This window comes from Haliaeetus albicilla, chromosome 7 (genome assembly GCF_947461875.1).
Source record: "Haliaeetus albicilla chromosome 7, bHalAlb1.1, whole genome shotgun sequence".
NCBI classification, from domain to species: domain Eukaryota; kingdom Metazoa; phylum Chordata; class Aves; order Accipitriformes; family Accipitridae; genus Haliaeetus; species Haliaeetus albicilla.
The window spans coordinates 36,835,392-36,850,837 of record NC_091489.1 but is presented as its reverse complement, the minus strand read 5'-3'; the positions used below and the strand labels follow the sequence as shown (position 1 = coordinate 36,850,837).

At 45.0% G+C, this 15,446-nt stretch overlaps 2 protein-coding genes across 2 annotated transcripts; one reads left to right on the top strand and one right to left on the bottom strand.

The window, feature by feature from the left end:
* The first annotated feature begins 457 nt into the window (after window positions 1-457).
* Window positions 458-4,582, top strand: LOC104310367 (toll-like receptor 2). Its single transcript, XM_009927303.2, has 2 exons — window positions 458-794; window positions 1,930-4,582. Exons 1-2 carry the CDS (start codon window positions 574-576, stop codon window positions 4,550-4,552), a joined length of 2,844 nt encoding a protein of 947 aa, XP_009925605.2. The 5' UTR covers window positions 458-573; the 3' UTR covers window positions 4,553-4,582.
* Window positions 4,583-8,955: 4,373 nt separating this feature from the next.
* On the bottom strand, window positions 8,956-14,591 carry GPR75 (G protein-coupled receptor 75). Its single transcript, XM_069787725.1, has one exon. The coding sequence runs from the start codon at window positions 12,244-12,246 to the stop codon at window positions 10,627-10,629; it is 1,620 nt and encodes a 539-aa protein (XP_069643826.1). The 5' UTR covers window positions 12,247-14,591; the 3' UTR covers window positions 8,956-10,626.
* Between the last annotated feature and the right edge of the window lie 855 nt (window positions 14,592-15,446).

The following is a 15,446-nucleotide window of genomic DNA, read 5'->3' as shown; positions in this document are numbered from 1 at the left end:
GACAGGGGAGCCTCTGGGCTACTGCAAGATTTTCCAGTCACTGGCAGTTACGAAAGAGTGGAAAAAAAAACCTCAATAGCAGAAAAAGTAGAGCACATGACAGGGCTCTACACCTTGTGCAATCTGCTGACTTCCCTTCTGTTGGGACCCCGAATTGAACTAGCTGCAGACAAAGAGCACATCTTTCAGGGCAGCACTACAAACACTGAGAAAATCTCCTGGGTTTTTTTCTTCCCCTCTTAAAGTGCGCAAAAGGTACGATCACTCGGTTTGCAGAGAGACTTCTGGCATGCAAGACCTCCTATTCACACATAAGAGAGACCCAATACAAAAACCTCACCATCTCAGGAAATACACCCCACAACAAATCACATTACAGGAGTAAATCAGTTTTATAACCCTGTGGTCACGCTTGGTGCTTCCAGACCTTCCCTGCGATGCTCAGGTAGGAGCAAAGCCAGCAGATACCTTGGGACGACACCGTTCGCAGCATCTAAGTGTTAAAACGAGCAACTTCCACCTTTGATTTTCACCTCAGCAATAACGGGCTGAGCAGCTGCTGGTACCGCTGCGATGGGGAATACTTTACCGATTTCACCAGGGAAGAAGCACCTCTGTTGCAAGCCGCCTCCGCCAGCCTGGCAGAGGGGAGCAGGGCTGCGGATGCCGCTAGTCCAGGCGAGGCCGGGTGGTTCCTGGGCGGTTCCCATCCCACCCCACACCCCTCCTGGCACTACAAAAAGCGACGGCGGTGGCAGCAGGTACCAGCGAGGGAGCAGCGCCAAGGACAGCAGGTAAAAGGGGGGTAAGAGGGACAGGGAGGGTCACTGGAAGTATGAGGGAGATGTTAGCTGTCTTCCACCCTTCGATCTGCAATGCTTTTAACGCCCTGGGGGCTTGGTTACCTCTGTGGTGCGCTGGGTCCCGGCTGTGGGTTATTGCTGCTCGGTGCGAGGCAGGGATGTGAGGTGGTCCGGTGGGGGTCCTGCTGGCAGCGGAGGGTCCGAGGGACAGAGCCAGGAAGTCGTTGGGGGTCCCTTCAGTTAAACTTGACAGTCCAAGTCTGGTTGGCAGCAAGGGGGACTGTGGTAACACCAGGTTGCTCACCTGAAGGTCTGCACCTGCCTTTCCAGGTAATAAACACAAGACCTGGGCTGGAGGTGTCAGGAAAGTAGTGATAGACAGACCCGGGACAGGAGAGGAGCTGGGCAGTGGCATGACCAGGCAATGGGAGGTCTCCAAAGATGAATGATACAGGGGCAGTGACCTCTCCTGGTGCAGGCTGCCTCATACAAGCCTCTGATACTCGACTTCAAAGCAAACTTCCTCTTTTCCTTACTCCGACAGGTAAGGCTAAAGAAACGGTCACTGGTAAATTCTTGGCAGAGGGCAAACCACCAAGGGGATGGGATCACAAGAAGATACGTGCTCTTGCAGTTACACGGAGCTCCCTGCCACGTTACTCTTGAATATGCTACTTAAGGGGCTGAACAGGTTTTGGACAGGTCAGACTTACCTGGTGGTTGTGCGCCAGGATGAGAGACATAGAACCCGAGTCCCAGGCAGCAGTTACAAAAGTGCATTTCAGATCATGCAGCGGAAAGATGCTACTGCAAAGGCTGCTCACTACCTGCCTGGGGTAGGGGGGAAGGAATAAAAAAGAAAAAAAAATCATTCAGACTTTATCTATAATGACCTGAAATGAACAGCGTCCTTCAAATCATTCCCCGACACCATCTTTTAGCATTGTCTCTTGAAAATAGTAAAGAAACAAGATGTATTTTTTTAATGTAGATAAAAAGGGATTCATGGATACAACTAATGAAACAATTTCTGTACTTGCAAGTAAACTAGGATTTATTTTTTTTTAAGGGTATTCATTAATATAGAGCATATTATGATGATGGATTTTACATTTCTTTTCTCCAGGATGAGGATCCTTACCAGAACCCTTCATTTCTACTTCATTTCTTTCTTACTTAGTAGAGCAAATGGATTCCTCACTCTGAGAACACCCACAGCCTATACCTTCCCATTTTATAACTACTCCTACTTAAACCTCTCTTCTGTATCAGAAGCACAAGCTCCAAAAATGGCAAGAGCTCTCAACTTCTCACATAATGTAATTGAAAAAATAACCAAGAGAGACTTGGAAGGTTTTGACGCGCTGGAAGTTTTAGACCTTTCCTACAATCAGATTAAGGACATTGAACCTGGTGCATTTGAGAGTCTGCCCAGCCTTGTTTCTGTGAATTTATCATTTAACAAGAACCTTCTTGTACCAGGTCTTCCACCCCACCTGAAGCTCTTACCCACTAGCAAAGCCTCAGGGTCTTTGCGGCTTTCTAAGTACTTTGACAAACCCTCAGAGGCTGCTCTGGAGCCTTCTGTATCTGCCGAGGAGCTGCCACATTTGGGAGGTCCATCCATCCTGCAAAATGTTAATCCAAGGCTCAGACGAAGTACAGAGAATCTTCTTCGAAGACCAGAGAAAAATGTAACAGTCTCTCCAACAGCCACATTAAAGCCTGATTTCTGTGGAGCACCAATAAACGGGATACTCGATCTGTCAAACAGCAAACTCTCCGAGGAAGAGCTGATGTTAAAACTGGATCCAGATCTCTGCCAAATTCAGCTGGATGGTATTTTGGAGCTTGACATTAGTCACAGTGACCTGGAAATGGATCTTCTGTCGCTGTTCGTCCTGTTTATACCAATGAAAAACCTGCAGTCCGTTGATGCCAGTTACAACAAATTAACAATTAACATTCTAGATGTTGAGGCGATCTGTAACTTCCCATTCAGCAAGCTTTTGTTTTTAAATATTAGCAACAATCCCATAAACAGCTTGGATACACTGTGTCTCCCATCAACCATCAAGGTAATTGATTTGTCCTTCACCAATATAAGTCAAATACCCCCAAATTTTGCTAAAAAGATGTCTGACTTACAAAACATGTATGTTCAAGGAAATCACTTCATATATACTGTACGGCCAGAAACCACTAATGCAGCTCCAAAATTTCCCCCTGGAACTGTACATATTAATGCCATTTCATTTGTCAGAAACCAGGCTGGTACACCCATTGAAAGCCTTCCGAAGAAAGTGAAACACCTGAAAATGTCCAACTGCTCCATTGTAGAACTGCCAGAGTGGTTTGCTGGCACAATGGAAGAATTATTATTTTTGGATCTCAGCAGCAACCGGATTTCTGTGCTTCCTGTCTTACCTGCCTCCCTGCAGCATCTCGACATAAGCAACAGCGATCTTAAATTAATACCGCCTAGTTTTAAATCTGTCTCCAACTTAACCATTTTTAATATTCAAAATAATAAAATTACAGATATGCATCCTGAGTATTTCCCGTCGACTTTAACAAAATGTGATATTAGTAAAAATAAGTTGAACATGTTGTCATTGACTGATGCCCTGGAGAAACTCGAACATCTTAATGTTTCTGGAAACCTAATCACTAGACTGGAACCTGCCAGCCACCTTTCCGCGCTCGCTAATCTGGACAGTAGTCACAACCTCATTTCAGAACTCCCCGATCACTTTGGGAAATCTCTTCCAATCCTGAAATATTTTAATTTATCAGGGAATAAGATCTCCTTTCTACAGCGTGGCTCTCTCCCAGCTTCTCTGATCGAGTTAGACATTAGCGACAATGCCATTACTACCATAGTGGAGGACACTTTTGGCCAGTTAACGAGTTTGAGTGTTTTGACTGTTCAAGGTAAACATTTTTTTTGTAACTGTGATTTGTACTGGTTCGTGAATATCTATATCCACAACCCTCATCTGCAGATAAATGGGAAAGGAAACCTCAGGTGCAGCTTTCCACCAGACAGAAGGGGCTCGTTGGTGGAGAGCAGTAACCTCACGCTTCTGCACTGTTCCCTGGGCATCCAGATGGCTATTACAGCTTGCGTTGCCATCCTGGTTGTTTTGGTGTTAACCGGCTTATGCTGGCAGTTCGATGGGCTGTGGTACATGAGAATGGGTTGGTACTGGTGTATGGCAAAGAGGAAGCAGTACGAGAAGAGGCCAGAAAACAAGCCGTTTGACGTCTTCATTTCATACAGCGAAGAAGACGCAAACTGGACAAAAGAGCATCTACTGGAAAAACTGGAAACTGATGGATTCAAGATATGTTACCATGAGAGGGATTTCAAACCGGGGCATCCAGTACTTGGTAACATTTTTTACTGCATAGAAAACAGCCATAAAGTCCTTTTTGTTCTCTCTCCCAGTTTTGTAAACAGCTGCTGGTGTCAGTACGAACTTTATTTTGCTGAACACCGGGTCCTGAATGAAAATCAGGATTCCCTCATCATGATTGTGCTGGAAGACCTCCCGCCCAACAGCGTGCCACAGAAGTTCAGCAAACTCAGGAAACTGCTGAAGAGGAAAACCTACTTGAAGTGGAGCCCTGAGGAGCACAAACAGAAAATGTTCTGGCATCAGCTAGCAGCTGTCTTAAAAACAACCAACGAACCACTTGTGAGAGCAGAAAATGGATCTGCTCAGGATATGTATGAGATGGAATGAGGTACGAGAATGTGTAAAGGTTGTGCCTAGAAAATCTGTAGTCAAATAAATGCTTTTCTGTGTTTACCTCCTGCAAAGGCTGCTGTGTTGCAATGGGGGTTTGTCACAAATCAGTCCCAGGAGAGGTTACTAGTGGGTTTGTAGCATACATGTTATTCCATCCAATAAAAGAATCCATTATCCAAAGGGCTGAGACCCAAGCAGTGATAAACAGCCTTTTCTTCCTGGGTGCTCGATTTTCTTCAGCTATTTCCAGCATTTCTTAAAATGCTGTGGATGTCACCTGAAAGGAAGAAGAGCTTGAGTCACACCGCATGTCCTAATCGTCTTTTTCAGATCATTGCAGTGAAAAGTGATGTCATTCAAAGGTAAGGTTGTAGTTCAGATTCTCAGTTCTAGTACAGCTTAAGGTGGCAACACACACTGTGTACACGTAACAAAAATGCAAACCATGACAGTGCACAGGTAGCGGCTTCTTTCTGTGGTTTAGCAAGACAAGATTAAAGATTTACTTAATGTAGCCATCTGAGAGATGCAATTGCAAATCCACGCTGCTACATCATTTGCTTTCAGTAGCTGGTAGAAGAGATCAGACATTAAAATCTTTTATAATTACAGATGAACATATACAACCAGACAAAAAAGAGCCAGCTGAGCATGTCAGTCTCCACTGTTAAATAATTGGTGTGAGCTGTATTTAAATGCTGTTATCATAAGTCTCTGAAGAATAAGCAAAAAAGTTCTGTATATTATTATTTAGACTTAGGAAATTGTTACTTGACACAGTCACCCTGACTCATTTCAAATAAGTCAGTGCTATCTCCGCATAGCCCTTGTCATCACCTACTGCCACTTAATAATTTTATTTATTGCATTTGAAAAAATAAAAAAATTCAGCTGATCTAATTTTCACATTCAAGGATAATCAACAGACTGTGACGGAAAATACAAACCAGGTAAGAACCATCATTTAGCATAGCACGATCTGGACTGGCTGATAAGGTGAGCAAACCCAAACAACTTACCAGCAGAAGATCACAGACCCAGGAAGGCAGAATGTCTATGTACAGCACAGGGGACAGCACATTTGAAACACACAGTCTGAAAAGGAATTAGCTCTGCTGTGACAAAATAAGACTAATACCAACTATTTGTTGCCGAAAGGGGAAACATGAAACAAACATAAGGAGATATCAGCAAATAAAACTCTTCTGCAATATATTTTGGAAAGGAAAAGATCCAGCTAGAGCAGTACATGGTTTTCACCCTCCCTTTGCTGCTTCTGAGTAAAAAGGAAAAACCCCACACTGCAGCATGTAGCGTGTTTGATTCTTGGAACCAAGGTTCAGGGACAGCTTTTGTAATGAATGAAAGCATTTTTCTAACACTAAACATAAACTAATTTTACACAGGAATTAACAACGACCTGTTGTCAGCATTTATTAGCACATAATTAATGATGTTTTTAAGTCAATTTGACAGTACTGATTAAACTTCAGGATACTGTACTTGGTATACCCATGAAGCACCGTGCTTTGAGTTGACAATAACCAAAGAGCTATTCAAACCAAAGGAATCTGCACCAATCACACCAGAGGACAGAATCAGTGCTCGCAAACCCCACAAGTCCTTTGAAATTGCCTCTTCCCCCTTTGTCCCACGGTGCTTGACTCTCCGGTTTTCCACCAGTGCAAATTATGAGAAACAGAGTAGGACTTACGCTCCTCTACCACCTCCATTTACCGAGAGATCTCTTTGCACTCTGTGCAAACCCACCTTTCACCAGCAAGCACAAGGAGTCATGTATGCCAACTGTCATGAAAACAGAATCGTTTTCCTCTTCTTTAGATTGCTGTCAGCCTAACAGCCAAGCTAACTGGTGAAAGAGAGCTGGGACCTTTTTCCTCACGTGCAGCACAAGGAGGATTGCTTACCAGCACTCAGTGGCAGGACCATTTATGTAATCCTCCATCCACCTGTGGCATTGGTGCAAATACACTCCTCTCCAACACTTAAAAAGATTTAAAAAAAACACATTCAAAACAGACAGAAGGCAAACCTAGAAAACATCCCTAGGACTCCACCATAATCCCTGCAAGACTATTCTATTATTTTAAGATACTACACTTCCTGCCTCATCTGTTTCCATCATGAACATCTCACGTTGCTCTCTGTAGCCCTGCTTTGCTACCTCATGGAATAAGGTGAAGAGATAACAGTGCAGGTAAGCCCAACCCTTGCAGCTCAGAAGTCCCTTTATTTTTTATTCCCTGTGCTGCAGGTGGATGGGTACTGAAGATTATACGGGGGATAATTTTCACAGCTTTCCTAACAAGTGACAAATGATATACCTAAACCATACATACCATAAAATACCACAAGATACCACAAAATTATTAGCCACTGATTGTTCTTGACTATCATCTGTCCGATTTTTGCATCTTGCCCTCCCCAGCTTGTTGAAGCCTTACTGGTAAGGCAGACTGGCTCTGTGACTTCGGGGGGGGAAAAAAAAAAAAAAAAGTATGCCGCCTTACAGAAATCTCTCTTATCTCTAGTCTAAAAAGTTCTGAGGTGGTGCCCAACTATTGAATATTCTTTAGCAACTTTTTGAGGTTTTGTAGATATTGTTTAAAATTATTTGGCATTAGCAGGTTTTAGATTTTATAGATCTAAAGGATAAAAAAAATACAATACTGCAGGCCACCAGCTGAAAAAGTCAACTCATCACCATAAAGCAAGATCTATGACTTAAAAAGACTGTGAATTATAAAATCTTTCAAATATTTTGGTCATGTAAACAACTGGAAGTCACTTGTTAGTGAGATCAGGCCCGAGTAATTCATCAGCTGTTCTCCTAATAAGTTTCTTTAGGCTTTCTTTGAGACCGCTCCTTATCTCATGAAATACGCTGGTCAAACCATTAGCAGTACACCTAACACCACACACGCAGATTTTCAATAATAAAGCATAAACAGTCCTCGGGCCAAATATCGTGACAGCGGCCAACACCGGCAACTTCAAAAGAAGCTGAAAAGCACTCTGAAAACATACGTTGGATAACATGTTCTAAAATTTTACATATATTCCAAAACATGTTGGCATCAACTGTCAGGACCCTGATACTCGTATTACCCATGTGAAGCACTTGTTAAACCTTCCTAGTTTTTTCTAAACAGTCCTGCAGCAATGAGGTCCACAGTGTATGTACAGGCAGTAAGGACAATACAGCACTTTATGGGTCTTGGATTTGCCACCTTTCATATTCATGAGACGCTTTCTTGTTCTTGTGTTATGGTCTGCACTAACTACAGACCTACATTTTCTAAACCATTCAGTATTCACATAATTTTATTGCTCACTCTCTTACCCATCTCCTCTCTTCACATACATTTTCCAGCACTCTGTTGCTTCCCCTCTCAATCAGATTGCTGTTTTTTTCATCTCGCAGTCACGCTGGTTCTGTGCTCAGCAGAGGAGGGTTCTGATACAAGAGGGCTAAAGGAAAAAAGAAAAGTTATAGTCCAGAAGAGGCTAAACCAATTATTTTATCATATGATAATCGATTACTTTGGTTTATGATTCACTTCAAAGAAATTGTACCTACATATTTTCAAAATCCAATCTCTATTTACTACATCCATAAACCTCCCCCCCAAACGGTTCTTTAGTGCGATTGACAATTTAAATCAGATTTTGTTCCTACTGCAGATGAAAGGCGTTGCACTTTCCTATCTGACACTATAAACATATTAACACATTGGTTGTATTAAGAATACAACTGGCACCAGGAGTTAACAGAAGAGCAACATTACAAAGTGCTCTGAAGGGACTTCAGTTCTTTTGTCTCAATAATACATCACATAAAGGCAATAAAACCTCCTTCTGTCCTAATGCTGTACCCTTCTTGCTTTACTCCCACGTGAATACGCAATGCAAATTACTTTTATGAGTAAGGCGCGAGGGATTTAATCTTCTATTATGTGATCCAAACCAAAAGCACAGTAGGAGTCGTACATACGTGCAGCAAACCCCCAAACTGCTTAATATTAAAACCAGTCGTAATGCGCATTTTCAGCTCCCTTAAATTACATACAGGACCCCATCTTGAAACCACTTTTGGGGTCCTGCCCTATATTCCTTATGACCTGAAACCATAATTGCTGCTAAGAATGTACAATATGAGACTAAATGACAGGATCCCATGTATTTTTTCCCTCCAAATTAGTATGCTTTGTACTGAAAAGAAATGCAAAGACAGAAAAACCAAACAAGACAGATCTTTTAGTTATCTTTTGTAATTACTTTAGTAAGAACCATGTTATTCGTTTATAGAGAAAAATATCTGGGCAGAGAGAAAAGACTTATGGAAATAATTTCAATTTTACATTTGTATTAGAAAGTTGTTCACATCCATTTTATTGCAAGAAAGCTGTCTTGAATTATTCAAAATTAATTAAAATTCAGAGTGTTAAACAAAGAACAGTGTTCATAATGTAATAATCTTCCAGGAAAATCTTGAAAATAGTTAAGTTAACAAATAGCCTAAACCAACAACTCACACACAGCAATGATGTGAATGTTTTTTTTCCTAAAATAACAAATAATCTTTCCATCACTGTAATTTTGCTAAAGATGTGGCATTTTCCTATAATGAGGCACCAAAAGTCTGTGGCACAATTATTTCGGAGATACTAAGGCTCTGCTGAAGTCCGTAGAAGTTGAAAGGTGATTGCCTGTTTTGAAAAGATCTGGCCACTTAAAGCAGTAATTGTCAGGAATTTAAATGCCTCCCGATCATTCCGTTTCATAAGGAATTCCCACAACACGTGACACAACACAAATGGTTGGATTTATAAAAAAATATTTAACTTCTGTTATTTGCTCACTGTGTAGACCAACAGATAAAGTTTATAAGTAGACGATTATTAATCTTTAAATCAAACTGATGTTAGGCTTCTTTAGAAAACCTCAAAAACTTGTGGTCATCTTGTCATGTGGTCATTCTGTTTTTAAAAATGTTAATAGCTGTCAGTTCTACCTGTCAAGAATATCACAGCCGAATCCCAATTCCTGCTTTTATACAAAGTCATAAAAAAAAAGCAACCAGCAATACTACTCTCTGCGTAACAGCTTATGAATTAGAAAATTCCAGAGGTGACTACATTACTAATAGTGTATCAGTACTATAATATTGCAAAATTCATCTTTATCCTCAAGTAAAACCTATAATTACGTATTGCACAGTTATTTCTATCAGATGTAAAATACTTCTCCAAATATATTATTTTGGGATACATAATGCCACCAATCCCTGAAATAAATGTACAGTGGAAATTTATATATATATATATACTTCAGAGGTTTATTACAGTGCCACAACATTTTTCAAAAGTCCTTCCCCAGTGGCAATATAATGGTGTTTGTAAAATGCCCTGTCCTGCTTTAGGAAGCCTAGGCTGAAATCCTGAACTTCCAGCTGAATTTCATGGAAATTTTGCCATTTACCTCAACGGAACCAGGACTTCACCCTGCGCATAGAAAGGACTCCTGCTATCACCAACACTTGCTACAACAAAATACCACCGATTCTTTCAACCTCCTGCAACAGGGAGAGTTTAAACTTAAGTATCATAATACTGAGCATCCTCGCAATTTTTCCTTCTTGAAAATACGGCAAATATGCTATTTAACAGGTAATACTTCTGGCGCAGCCCCAGATGGTTCTCTGAGATACTCTGCCTCGTGACATAATGAATCGCATAGTTACAGTGCTGACTTTTTTTTACTTGTCCAGCAGTAAGATTTAGTAATAAAAACACCGTCATGTAACAATTCCAAGTACAAATCTAAAATAGCGCCCTTTTTGACTTGCCACAGAAGTTCAAGAAAGCGTCACACAAGTAATATCCTAGTATTCACTTCAAATGCAAATAGCTAGATATTAACAGTAGTGGCATTTTTCTTAATTGGCAGCAGTACAGCAAAACTGTATCATTGAGTTTAGAATAATCGTTAACAAAAGCAAAGAAGGGGACCCACTGGATCAGCTAGATCAGAACCCTTTCCTAGGGTTACACCGAGGGCATTGGTATCTGCTTAGTTGAAGCACTATCATAGTCTCGCACCAAGTCGTTGGTGGTGTGATAATGCATGGCAATGTAGGACTTGGCAAACCCGAAAGTCGAGTTCACGGGCTGTAAGCTGTTTGGGGTGCTCACTTCCTGAGAAGGGATGCTGTTATAGATACTGTAATAGGGCTCGATTCGAGTGTTCATGGGGGTTGAGCTGCTCTGTGCGTAGTGCTGATGCCCGACAGAAGCCTTGGGACTCAGCACGCTTTCCTTGGAGTGACTAGGACCACAGGCTTGGTCCACAACCTTTTTCTGAGGTTTTGGAGACAACATGTACGCTGAATTGGTCTCGTGGTGGGATGACTTGTTCCTGTTGACTTCCAGGCTGCCTTTGCCCATGGCCCGAAGCCTTGTCTTCTGCTTGCAGCAGAAAAAGACAAGGGCTACGTACTGCAGGCACCAGAGGACTCGTCTCCGAAGTCCCGCACTGTTGCGGGAATATATAAAAGGATTTAATCCAGATTTGAAAAAAATGAGGGTAAACCCGCACAGCTCAAACTGGTAAAGAACAAAGCCACCGCTGCTGGACAGCATGTCCTGCACCAAAGAGATGCCCAGGGGCAGGCAGCAAACCAAGACGGAGAGCACGATGACAACACACGTCACCACTGCCCTGGAGTCTTTGGCTGCGGACAGGTTGACCGCCGACACCAGCTGGAGCCGGCCAGCAGCAGCGGCCGGCGGCTGGCCGAGGTGCTTGCTGTAGCTATGCGTCTGGACGTGCTGCGGCTTGCTGTAGCTCTGGTTCCTGTACAAGGCGGGCACGGCGCTCTGTGCAGCCGGGGGCCCCGCAAAGGGCTGCGGTCTGGAGGTGTCCACGGCCACCACGGGCGGGCGCTTCCTCACCTGGGCATTCCTCCGCAGGGCCTGGGCAATCATGACGTAGGAGACGGACACCACGGCCACGCAGCAGATGAAGTCAGTGACGTAGAGGTAGAGGATGATCTTGCCCTCGCCGCTGGCGAAGCTGGACATGGGCAGGCAGAGGCGGGAGCCGTGGGTTTTCAGGGTGGCCAGGGTGGCCAGGGTGAAGCTGGTGGCCCACAGGAGCAGGGTGAGGAGAAGAGTGCAGGGGAAGGAGGCGGCGCGGTGCGGCTGCTTCCCCAGCACCATGCGCAGCCGGTGCAGGGCGATGACTGCCACCGTCTTGAGCGACATGATGATGAAGCCCGAGCTGGTGAGGTGGAAGGTGAAGCAGAAGGCGCCCGGGACGCCTCGGGCCGAGTCGAAGAAGAGGACAAAGGCGAACATGGGGGCGGCCGCCCCGCAGATGAAGAGATCGCAGAAGGAGAGGTTGAGGATCATGAAGTCGAAGTTGGTCCTGAATTTCCTGAGGGCCGGGTCGAAGAAGGACAGGAGGACGATGAGGTTGCCGTAGGAGCCCAGGCAGAAGACGAGGGCCAGCAGGGAGGCGCAGGCCGCCAGGGTGGCGGCGTGGGTCCCCTCCCGCAGCTCCCCGGGGCCGGCGCTGCCGTTCCCGCCCAGCGGCAGCAGCGGCGCCAGCGAGGCGCCCGGGGGTTCCTCCTCGCCCCCCACCGGCAGCCGCCCCGACGCGTTCATCTCCGCCCGCCGCCTGACCGCGGCTGCGGCCGAGGCGGGCCCGCGCCGGCGGCGGCCCGCCCGCAGCACGCACGCCGCCGCCGCTCCCTCAGGGCTGCCCCCGACATGGCGCGGCCCGCCCCGCCATGGCGCCCGCCCGCCTCAGCGGCCGCTGCGCCCGGGCCCGGCCCCTTCCCCGCGCTCGGCGCGGGCCCCGGAGCCCCCCCAGGCGCTTGCCGGGCTGGCGGCGCTGGCAGGCAGGGCCGACGCGCGGCTGCAGCAGGGACAGGGCCCGCCGCGCACGCAGCCCGGCACCCCGACACCTGCAGGGACAGACGCGCGGCCCCCCCGCGCCCATCTCCCCCCCACAGCGCCGGGTGAAGCGCTGGTGCAGCCTCCCGGCAAGAGCTGCTGCGGGGAAAGGTGTTTGCTAGGCGGGGAGGGGGGGCTGCAGCGCGAGGTGCAGGCACCCTCCCGCCCCGCCCTTCCTAAATCGCCGCGGGGGCTGCAGCTGCGTTTCCAGCTGGGCGAGCAGCAGCGGCACAAACTTGCGCTCCGAACGTAAGCAGCTGCCTTCGGTGCAAGGCGCTGCAGCAACATCGACTTTTGATCCGTTCCTTCCCACGGTTTCCACCAAGTCTCTCCCCATTAACTTCCAGCAGCTGTCCAAGTGTCCCACGCCCTGCCCAGCCTCATACAGAAGCACCATCAGGAGCCCTTCCTCCTCCGTGGGCGCCCACAGCATCAGCCAAGGGCCAGGCAGAGCAAAGCTGGCTGCATGGCCAGGGACAGGGCAGAGGCTTACCCCTGAAGCTTCATGAAGCAGAGAAGGCAGCAGCTGGAGGTTTTACTACAAGTCATGTCACAGCCATGCCCTTACCCAGGATACCAAGTCAACAGCTGGGCACTCAAGGCTGTGAGGTCCCTCCATCTTGACTTAAACACCAACACAACACCTGCCCCAACCCAAAACCTGGCGATCATCAAAACTGAAGGCAGAGTTTTGCACACTATGTCTTAACCTGCTTGCACTTTTGCATTACCTTCCCGAGCAAACTCATCGGGGTAGGGACGCCCTTTTTGTTTGCTTGTCTGCACCCAGAAGCACAGGATCTAAGGCAAAGGATCTTCTGTGTTCCCGGAGGGGAAATCTGTATTATTTCTTCATCTGTTTACTGCCAACTACTATCATCACAAATACCGTAGTTACCATTTAAAGTGATGGAAAATGTTGGATGTCTGAGCACTTAAAGGGATCATTCTGAAATATTTACATGGGCTTGACGATAAGGACACGCTCAGCACACATTCTCTGAGCCAGCCCAGGCTGTCACGGGCAGACACACCTGAGGGACCTCAATGTCACACATTGGAAATGCAGTTGGAAGAAATAAAAGTCCAGCCAGGTGAAGCACAAAAGTGCTATGAAAATACAGTAGACCCAATATTTCTGACTTATGCATGGGCACTTGTCTTATACTGTACATTTCTACATACTCATTATATCCATATATATTAATATGTATATTGTCTTAATAAAATCTTCCCCTACCTCCCGCAATCACGCAGAAGTGCAGTGATGCTTTGTAGAACCCTCAAGACAGCGATGAGAGTGCTAGGTTGACATCTGAAAGCTTGTCAGTGCTACCTGCTCGTTTATTTTTCAACGCATTTCTTTCTAAAACTAAGAGCAATTTTTTTAGTAAACCTATGACTCACAACAGCGGCCCAGCCTATGAGCCTTGCATGCTAAACACACTTCCAGCTGGCAATCACTCCGGATTTGTTATCAGGAGCTGTGGCAGGGAAATGCCACCAGCTGTCAGAGTAGGCTGCAACAGTGCATTGCAACCTGGGCACCTAGGTCAGGTGCGTTTTGCCTTTTGTTCTTAAACTAGTTGCATACAGGAGGGAGAAGGTCCAAAAACTGAAACATGATGTCCATGGTTTCCTGTGGCTTCAAGCTATGTTCTCTCTCAGCTTGGCTATCACTTCTATTTCCACTCTTACTTATATTTTTGTTCTCCAGTCATGGTTAATTTGAATTCTGTGGGTGAATCCTGGCCCTATTGAGTATGAGTTGTTTTTTCATTGACAAGCTGGGATCTCCCTCCTTGAATTTTCTTATTTATAAACATCAGAGAGTGCTGAATTGCATGATTAAACAAGACTGACAAAATATCAGCCTAATGCAAGAGCAAATTACTTCAAAGTGATTAATGCTGAGGAAACACTGATGATTGTTCTCTTCACGTGAAACTAATGTGCACACAATATGCACATCCTTTCAGATCAGGTAATGCACCGCACTTCAGTTGTAAGCAAGATGCTGCATAAAAACTGACCTTAGTTTCACACTATGTCTAATCCCCGACTCCACATTAGGCTACGACAATCAGAAACATAGGAGTAGTAACACATTTTGCAAAACAGGAGTCCTTTAAGAAGTTGGGAAGGTCTACATAATTCCAGGTGTTATTTGGCCAAATGCTCAGCCTTGGATGATCACAGTTAAGATCACTTAATTTCCTATAATTACTAGATTAGCAGGTGGAAGCACACATGCAGAAATAAGGCTGCATATGCCTAATGGCATTGTTTTTAGCAAGGTTGTGGGGTTTAAAGGAGTTAGCAAGACTGAGACTCTGATCTATCATATGCTTTTGAAACCCCTACTTGAGATACTGAAAAATGGATTTAGCAGTCAAAACTGTAAGACTTGGGCCCTATAGAAGATTAGCTATTTTCAAACTAGTTATGTGCAAAACAGCAAAAGAAAAGTCTGCATTTTTCTGTTAGTAATAGGTTTAGATTGTCACTAATTTCATTGCAGGCCCATGAGGAGCAAGGGTGGGTTTTGGTTTTAAGATGTTTTACCCCTCTCTAGTTATTAACTGTAGTTTGAAATCACAACCCCAATAACTTTTGCAGTACCTTGCACGAGGTACCAGGATATTAACTCTTTCTTTGCAGCACTCAAGCCTTTCCTTAAACTAATTCATTAAAAAACCCAGCGCTCTCTAGTACTATCAAGCCTCTCAAACATTGTTCAGTCTTGGACTTCCTACTGCACAAGGAGAAATTGTATTCTCAAGACATTTTTTACAGCAGTGTCAAGTTTTGCAGATACTTAGCACAAGAAATTGGAAATTACTTTTAATTGTGGAAACCTGCCCACATCTCAGCCTAAGAACAGTACCTTATCATTTTAACAAAAAGAG

Excerpts from the sequence above, each read along its gene's own strand:
- LOC104310367 (XM_009927303.2), top strand. The coding sequence starts at position 574 with ATGGGGAATACTTTACCGATTTCACCAGGGAAGAAGCACCTCTGTTGC. Across the intron at positions 795-1,929 it reads AGCAGCGCCAAGGACAGCAG|GATGAGGATCCTTACCAGAA; the intron begins GTAAAAGGGGGG and ends TCTTTTCTCCAG.
- GPR75 (XM_069787725.1), bottom strand. The coding sequence starts at position 12,246 with ATGAACGCGTCGGGGCGGCTGCCGGTGGGGGGCGAGGAGGAACCCCCG.